Genomic DNA, 9,271 nt, shown 5'->3' on the forward strand with positions numbered 1-9,271 from the left:
CCCTCAGCCTTACCGGGGCTTTGGCGGGGGAAGGCTGACGGTTAGCATCGGCCGCCGCAAGAACGAAGGGGAAGAGTGTGGGAAAAGTGGCCCCGGGGGTAGCACGGCAGTTCAACGGGTTTTTAATTTCAGCAGCTTGTTAGCGTGTGGGAATTGGAGTGCCTGGCAACAAATACGCTGCCCTTTAGATTCTTCACTCGTCTTTGTGTGTCATTTTGGATTTGTCAAGGATGAGAAGAAGAGAATTAAGAACCCACTGTTCCAGAAACCATATAAGCCAAATTACCGTGCATTTGAGCCAGCAGAGCAGGGGACCAGTGGCAGACAGCCGAGCGACTCTGATTCTAGATCCACCTTGTAGCGAAAGGGTGGCCTGGGAGGCATACGTACTTACACAAGAGAGCAACCAGTCCGTCATACTTACAACTCCAAACGAGTGTTGGGAATGTACATGCCATCTGCCACAGGGAGGCTTTTCCAAGTGACTTGTTCCGATGCACACTTGGCGTTGGATTGGACAAAAGAGAGTCCAGGGACTGAGTCTGTCAGCGTAGCTTTTTGAAAAAGGCGTTAAATGCATCGAGTCTGTGAAATCTGTTATTGTCTTTCAGCACCCGCTTTGTGGTCGAAGGTTTCGTTTTCAGTGACCTTTGAGGGATAGAAACAGAGATGCTTTAGTGGTGACCATATTTGCACTAAGAAGATTTCCTAACACCAGCACTTCCTATCCCTGATGTGAACATGAAATGAATTGTTAATATTCTACGGACTAGGCTGAGTTTAATTGGCTTGGGTATTCCATCTAAGCTAACAGACCTTAAGTCTAGATCTGTTTTATTTAGGTGTTTATCTTGTAGGACGCAGATGATGCTGGGATGAGAGGGACGTAACACTCCTGCCGTACATAGTTCACAAAAATAATAGACGCTTTTAAAAGGGCCTTTTCCTGCTAAGATAAGTGGCAAAACTTCATGGATTGTAGTGCCAGAATTCAGCTTCATTCTTTAAATTTCTAAGCTGCACTGTGGCAGTGGATACCACAAAGACAGCAAAGCTGTCGGTCTCCTTAGCAAAACATTTTCTAGTCCCCATTTTGAGTCAGAAAAAACAGTAACAAACCCTGAGAAGATGAATTGGCTAATACCTGAAGTTTTAAAGTTTGTTTAAAGTATGAAATAATGAATTTTTGCTTGAAGAAATCCTCACCAAACGTCTGTCAGTCTTTTTGCTGACTGGCTGTTCTGCTTCTACGTCACTCGTTTCCTCTGACCTCATATCTGCTTTGTCCTCACGTAAGATTAGTTTCATTAAGTGCAATAACCCTACAAACATGTGGCGTAATTGGGAATAGCATGGAACGGAATTGCTCTAGGTTCTTCCTTAATCTCAGTTTCCTCCAGGTTTTAGGAATCTGCTTTTTACTGATGCCATGCTCTGCATAGCTTGAGGTGGCTTCGGGACCTTCCCTAGAGAGTTTCTGTGCTGGGGCGGATGGGTAAAGGTATTTACTGGTGGGTTGTGTACACTGGTGAGATGTAGTGGAAACAGCTTTGGCTTTGGTAAGTAAGAAGCTCCACAGCTAACCACGGCTTTGCATTCTAGGAAGCATCTCAGACCACAACAAAAGCGTCTTCTGTGTTTTTCCCTGAAAGATAGCATTTTAGTTACTGAATTGGCTGACGGTTAAACAGGCGACACTTTCTGATCTGATGTAGGGCAGGCTGTTTCCTCCCTTGTGTCTCAGGTCTGCTGCAATGCCCAGAGATTTGTTGTGATAAGACTGCCACAGGGGTATTTGAAAGGTCTGTTTAACTCGTGTTTTACAAACGAGGCGGTGTGAGTGATAGTGTAGCAGGCAAGGTGCAGAAGTATCCTCACTGAAGGTAATTGTAGAAAATCATCATCACAGAGAAATACTGGTGCAAAGGGGGGGGGAAGGGCTCTCCTCAATATTTTGCTAAGCAGGAGTATGTCCTCTCTCTAAGCGATGTCTGAGTGGCACTTTGAAAATAAGCAACTCCATCTAGCTCAGTAAAATTTCCCCAACCTTCTCTCCGTTCTGGTGGTCGAGTATTAGTAAAATGATCACCAAAGGCTGAACTTGAGAGGCTAAAATACCGACTGAACAAACCCTTGGTTTTTATAGATTCATTCCACCTATGTGGCACGTGCGGGTAGAAGATTTAAAATGAAACTAAAAAGCCAGGAAAGAATACTTCTTAGAAAATCAGTGGCTGCAGCTAGCATTTTAAGACCCTTCTAGTACTCTGCAAAAAATACGGTTGCCTGTAAGACCTATAAACAGATGGAAATACTTCTCTTCATCATTCTCCTAGTCAGTGATGATTGTTTTCTTATTACTGTTCTGACTTTTTTTTCAAGCCTTCGTTAGCCTAGCCCTGCCAGGCGGCATGAACTTCCTTCTGTGAGCTGCTGGGTGATTTTGAACGTCTGTTCACCTCTGAGCAGGTCGAGGCTGCTCTCTGCCTTGCTGGATCAGACTCTCGGCTCATCTTTCATAACTGCCAAGGTCTTTCGTAACCTCTGATCTTTCATAACCCCAAATGCTAGCCAGTTCTTCTCACATGCCTTTTGTAACCTACACACATGCCACGCGTTTAATCTCGTCAACTTGGAATAGGCTCGTCCTGGATGAACCTGAAATACTAGTGTTTCTCGGGTGCTTCGTCTGTCTGAATCCGCCTGAGCCCCAACCAGATTTGTCTGGAGGTTGGACTTCCTTCCCTGAGATAACGAACGCTCAGCAGAGGAGACAACCTGTTCCCTCTGACCTCAGAGCAGAAAACGGAGCGTAGTTGTGGATTTCCTTCTCTGCCAGGGTGTGAAGCCCTCACTGACTGTGGCTCAGCTGGAGGTGGCAGTCTCCTTCACTTCCTGTCCTAAACTGCTGCGCAGCGTTCACGGGCACAGCTGCTCTGCCTGCCACCTGGAGATCCCTGTTGCGGTCTGTTTGGTCGTTGGTGCAAAAAGCAGGGTCGCTCAGAGGGGAAGCTGCTGCAGCTGAAATTGGTTTAATTATGCCTCAGCCGACAGCTTGCCATTCCCTTCTTCGATAGTAATTGCACGCTGCCATGATGCAATAAAATGGGTTTAGTTTTTGCAGAGGGAGGGTGACCTCCCTGTAGCTAGCCAGCCATTGACGTGGAATCCGCAGATGTCTTCCAGTGCGGATCCTTGTCACTTCACGGGTTTGGTGGATGATCTCTTAATAGGGAATTAAAATCTCTTAATAGGGAATTAAATGGGAGAGCTAGTGGCTAACAGCTTTAATAAACAGAAAGGGGAAAGAAAAAAAAAAAAAAGGAAAAGGAAGTAATCTTTTGGAATGATTAGCCTGAGTGCAAAAGAGCATTCCCTCAGCATGATGGCCAGAGGCTTGCTGCGCTGTTATTAAAGCCGTTCAGTGGGAATCCATGCAGATAGCCTTTTTACACGGCATAGGATTATATTGGATTAGTCATATAAAATCGTTGTTTACTGTCTCTAGCCCTTTTCCCTGAAGCTTTTGTCAGTATCTCATGAGGAATGAAGTTTGAGTCTGCCTTGAAGAGGTAACCCAGATGACAAGCTTTTTGTTTGTGCAAACTGCTACAGTGTAGTAGTCTACTACAGTGTAGTCTCTCACATTGCAGTGAGAGTTTTTATAGCTGATAAAAGAGGATGTTTGGCCCAGATTTTTGTTTTGCCTTTTGGATGTACAAGAAAGGAAGGTAAATCGTAAGGAGATGCTCTCTCTTCTTGATGGACTCCCAAGAAGAGCTGTGCTGATCCCACTTCTGCTTCATCAGAGACAAACAGGAATTACTAACACTGGCACCGTTTTTCATAATGCTCGCTAATGACTCATTAATGGCATAACGTGCCCTTCTAAGTGGTGTATTGGATGTTTCTTGTGTTCCCTTTCTGTCATACAGAGTCATATACTGACCACCTTTCTTCTCTACGTCCAGAAGGCCCAGGGATCGCTGCTTGGACACCCTCCCCATTTTTCCTCTTGCCACGAACTAACCAAAAGATAGTCTCAAATGTGCAGTGCAGGAGTCTCCCTTCAGACCTACCTTGGGGTTTGGTTAATGTGGAAATATTTTTGGATTCAAGGTCTGACAGACAGCTTTACTGGTAAAATGGAGTCCTTCAGTGTTTTCTGGAGTTTTCATACTGGCTCTGTCATCCTGGGAAATTTTCCCTTCCAGGAGGTATGGCTGTGAGAGCTTTCCTGAGGTGCAAGTGTCTTTCGTTCTCCAATGAGAGATGTTTTTCTTCTCTGGAGGGAGTTCTGTGGACAAGGTAATACAGTCCCAAGCTGTTACTCTTTTTCCTAGACCGTGTCTGTGGGTGTAGCATAATATGCGATAAAGGTCTTTTTCCCTGGCCTTGAAGGGAGAAGCGGCAGACTGTCTCTGCCACATGCATGCCAGTATTGTCTTTTGAACATCATCCACTGAAAATACTAAAAATAATATGCCCCTCCTGCCTCCCAACAAACTCATATGATAACCTGATATTTCTATCACTGAGGTCTTGGTGCTTTTTGTCTTGATGTGCAGGAAGTGTTCATGTTTTGAACTGAATTGTGAATTTTTGCATTTAGCTGTCCTCTGCGGTTATACCAAGGCTCGGGAAGGCCAGACTGCTTCTCCCTGTTTCAGGGAAGGCTCCTGAACACAAGTGAGATTATTACTGCCTTGACCCAAGCTCAAAATAAGATGGAGAAAGGGCCACCTTCTTGTGTTGGCCATTTTGTTCGAGATTGTTCCATGATTTTTCAGCTGGCATTTGTCTGTGAGATTGGCAGCACTGCTTGTGCCAAAGAACATAACGGGAAAGACTGTATGAGCCTTGCCATCTTCTGCCCTGAAAGGGACTCGGGAGTCACTGCTGACACAGCTGGTGGGTGAAATAAAAGAGAGGTTCATTTGTGGCAGGTGAAATTTTTATGTCTTTTTACAAAGACATGTAGATTTTCACAGGAGAATTTTAATTCGTGGAAGATCTCGTGAGGGTAGTAGATCTCTGAAGGTTGAAAGGACACATACTGCCCTTTAATCTGTGTGGAAAAAAGGGTATGCCTGGTGTTATTGTAGGGTTGCGTCAGGTAGTCCTGTGTTCATGTATTTTCTCACAAATCAATGATTTTCGTGCACATGTAGCTGAAAAAAAAAATCGATGACATTTTCAGTTGTGTGCCAGCATGAAATCAGAGAATCATAGAATCATTTGGTTGGATAAGACCTTTAAGGTCATCGAGTTCAACTGTACCTGCCCACTACTAAACCATGTCTCTAAGCACCTTATCTACCCATCTTTTGAATACTGCCAGGGATGGTGACTCAACCACTTCCATGGTGCTCCTTGAGGCTGTTTCCTCTTGTCTTATTGCTTGTTACTTGGGAGAAGAGACTGACACCCACCTCGCTACCACCTTCTTTCAGGTAGTTGTAGAGAGTCATAAGGTCTCCCCTCAGCCTCTTCTTCTCCAGGCTAAACAACCCCCATTCCTTCAGCTGCTCCTCATCAGACTTGTGCTCCAAATGCATCTCTGTTCATACCAAGCTGAGTTAGAAACAAAAATGCAAGGAAAAAAGCATGTGCTCAACAAACCAGCTGAGTAACAGTGTTTCTGCTGTAATTTTTTACAGTGGAAAGCAAATATCTTAGTGGCATTTCATACATTTACTGCCACAGAGAAGTTTTTTTTTAAAATCATGTATTGTTAATATCCCTGGAAAGCAATCACTTTTCCTAATCAAGTACACAAAAGTCTTTTATCATTTGTGTAAACTGTGGTTTGTATATACATGCAGGCTAACATTATCTTGGATGCTTCAAAATCTGATGCTACTCAGCTTTGGGCCATTTTTACAGATCTATTGAGTATCTTTAATTTGGAAGAACGGATGCTTATTTTGAAGTGGAGTCGTTCAAAACCAATGGCTGCTTTTCAAAATGTTTGATGATAATGTGCATGATAAAACCTGTAAGAGCTTCAGCTTTTCCAAGAGTTTGAAGATACAAATAGGGGGTTTTTTGGTGTCATTTGGATCAGCACTTGTTTGATAAAATCTGAATCTCACACAAACTCCTTGCAGGTCTAGCTGCATAGCTGAGAAGCCTGGCTGTTGTCTGCTTCCTCCATCTATCTTCAATACCCATGCCAGCCATGGAAAAGCAGGACAGAGGGAGGCTGCGCGGCTCAGTTTCTAGGTCAGAAACCAGGAATTCTTGTTTCCCTTTTAAAGCTCTGTTGGCTCATTTCCCAACTTCTCTGTGTGTTGTTTTCCAGCCTGTAGAATAGAGACTATATTCTACTGGTAACAATTTCTGAGTTCTGAAAATATTTAGGTCTTAAAAACTGTGCGTAGCTGCTGCATCATTGTCAACTCTTGGGTAAGCACCAGAACTAGTTGTGTTTGTAGAAGAGCCAGGGAAGCAGGGTCTGCAGATTTCACATCTGAGAGTGACCCAAGACATATTGTGGGCTTGTTTTCCCTGCTACTTCCGACCTGTCTAGGTTGTTCTCTGAGTGCTGCCCAACGCTGCTCTTTCCATGCCTGCTCCAGTTTCTGCAGAAGCCCTGAATTAATCCACCTGTGCTTTTTGTTTTACTGCTTCACCCATAGTATTTAAAAAAACAAACAAAACAAAACAAAACACCTGGGTACTGTATGAATGCAAGTCCTAGCAAGCCTTGCACATTCTTTATAACATACTATTCCTTGATATTCAAGTGCCCTTGCCTTGCATGGTATTAAGGAGTTATGACTACTCCTGACATTCCTAATATTGAGGAAAAATTGTTATCCTACTCGTACTCTCTACAGTGAGATACTGGTATATAAGGCATGCTGGATTCCACTGTGCTGATCTTTGTCCACCACAGTCTTATACTACAGCTTCCCTTTTGTCACTTGAAAAATTATTTCTGAAGTAGTCATTTTACAAAGTTTTGCAAAATATCAGCATTACTATTATATCAGAGCATGTTCTCTTCTAAATTAACAGTATAGAATCATGGAAATGTTGGCCTAAAAGGGGCTTTAAAATGATCTTTTTGTCTATTTGCTGTATGCCAGTATGCTGTGCATATTAGGTATACCTGTATCCAAAGTCATACCTGATCATTCTCTGATCTGTTTGTTAAAACCTCTAGTGAGGGAGAACTATGTGTATTTTTCTTCTTTGATATTAAGAAAATTGCCCCTGTCATCCAGCTGAAATAATCTCTGTTGGAAAGTAACCATTTCTGCTCATCCTCCTCTAGAGGACACGGGAAACAATTATTACCGTCCTTTACAATAACCATTGATAACAACAAAGTCAGTTAAAATGATTCTTGGCAGTCTCTGTTTTCTGAACTAAACAAACACAGTTACTTAAGCCCTTCCTGTTATGTTGTATTTTCTTCCTCATGTAATTTTTATTCCTGTTTTCTAGACTCCTCAGGAACTCACCTGAGATCTTGTTTGTGCTGGATAGAACAGAACAGAACTAAGTAATTACCTCTCAGGATATTGCTACTCCATCTGAAAACAGGATCTCCCTTTTTCTGCAGCACCATTGTGGGGCTGGCTGGTATTACACCTACCTTTTTTTTTTTTTTTTTTTTTTTTTTTTTTAAATGCTACAGTAGCTAGTTACAGCCAGCTGTATTTTATCAAGAAGTGATTTCCTGGTTTTCATGCTACAAACTGTCAGTTGCTAATGTATTCAATGCTGGTTAAAGTAGCAGTTTTGTTGCCAGGCTATTTAAGGGCAAGGTGACTTGTCATGGACCCTAAGAATTGGCAATGTTGTGTGGCTGCTTCTGCAATAAGGAGACCGGTGCAGAAATCTTCCCAGAGGGGATTTCTGGCAGCATTTAACAGCATGGGCATGTCCTTCCCTCCCGTGCACTCTTGGATTGTTAACAGCCTCACAGATCGGATCTTTTGTGCATTCAGCTCAGCACAGTGGCTTTTGCCTTGCACTGTGACCTCTGTGCAAAGTGCAAGGGGTTGTCCAGGTGGGTGATGGGCTGATCTGGGTTGATGGCAGAGAAGGAGAAATGCTGGGGTGGTGCCCTGGAGCTAGAGGTGCGCTCCGCCTCCCTTAATCTGATTGCATTTACAGCTCCCGCTTGCAGCCTAATGAGGCCGGCGCCTCTTGTACCGTGTGTTAGGTAGGTTGTTGACCTGCAGTAGGGAGATGCTGTCATCTCCAACCCCTCTTCCCAGGCATGAATGGTTCCTCTTAAAAATTCTGCAATCAGGTGGGTTTACAGGGTCAAGATGGAGGGGCAGGTTTTACACTGGGGAAAAAAAAAAAAAAATGGGAACACGTGATGGGCTGTAAGTAACAAGAGAGGCAACGTTTTATAGAAAGACACAAGATGCAGAGAACAAAGGAAGACTTCGATTTGAGACCTAGAGAATGAGAGAGAAACAGGAAAGCTTTTGAACTGCCATTAACAAAGGCTGCTGAGACCCGCAGGCAATACCCACTGCTTTGGGTCGATCTCATTGTGATGAGTGATCTCTCGGCTGGTGAGTGCCTTCTGTTGGTATGTTATCTGTAAGGTCCAGTCTGTCCTGAGGGTAGAATGCTTTCATCCTGCCTGTATGCCTCCAGCCTGGCCTACCAAAAATACCTGCAAAATACAAAACCCAGCGAGTAGTAGTAATGCTAAATACCACAGATACCAAGGATACAACCCTCCCGAACTGGGTAGCAGTATTACCAGGCATGCTGTTCCCTCCTGCCTTGGCAGATATTACTTGGAACAGCCTGTGCTGTGGGTTCTGTTGGGAGGGGAGTGGGAGATGGAGGGTATGCTGTTGTAGAGCTGCCTAACTTGGTGCGTGCAAATGTGTCCATGCAGATCTGTAACTGGCAGTATTTTCAGTCCCATGCCCTCAGGATGTGTTAGTCGCAGAAAATAAAATTGCAAATAAAACTGATGACAATTGAAAAGAGACAAGCTGAGGCTGGGTGTTTTTATGCTGGCTCCGGAGTGTGAAGTTCAATTCACGGCCACGGTCAAGCTGATTCCAGAACACCCACAGCTGGATCGGGAGTCCCTCCGCTACCGTCCGGTGCGGGCCGGGTGGGAGGGAGATCTCTGCCTCGAGGGAGGTAAAACGCGCCGGGGGAGCTCCGGTGCGAGCCCTTCCCATCCGCGGCAGTGCCCGCCGCACCGGGTCCCGTCTGCCTCGCACCCAGGTCGCGCCGCTCCCGAGTGGGGAGGGAGCGGGGGGAGGAGACCTGCTCGGGG

The 9,271-nt window shown here is 44.5% G+C and overlaps 1 protein-coding gene across 1 annotated transcript in view; it reads left to right on the forward strand.

Moving 5' to 3' along the window:
• The first annotated feature begins 6,025 nt into the window (after nucleotides 1-6,025).
• Nucleotides 6,026-9,271, forward strand: part of LOC118453045 (centrosomal protein of 290 kDa-like) — a 17,163-nt gene continuing 13,917 nt past the window's right edge. The window contains exon 1 of the mRNA XM_035901637.1: nucleotides 6,026-6,225. Within this exon, the coding sequence (XP_035757530.1) occupies nucleotides 6,173-6,225 (53 nt within the window). The 5' untranslated portion in view covers nucleotides 6,026-6,172. The remainder of the gene's footprint in view (nucleotides 6,226-9,271) is intronic.

Source organism: Egretta garzetta, unplaced genomic scaffold (assembly GCF_000687185.1).
Source record: "Egretta garzetta isolate BGI_Z169 unplaced genomic scaffold, ASM68718v1 scaffold259, whole genome shotgun sequence".
Lineage (NCBI taxonomy): Eukaryota > Metazoa > Chordata > Aves > Pelecaniformes > Ardeidae > Egretta > Egretta garzetta.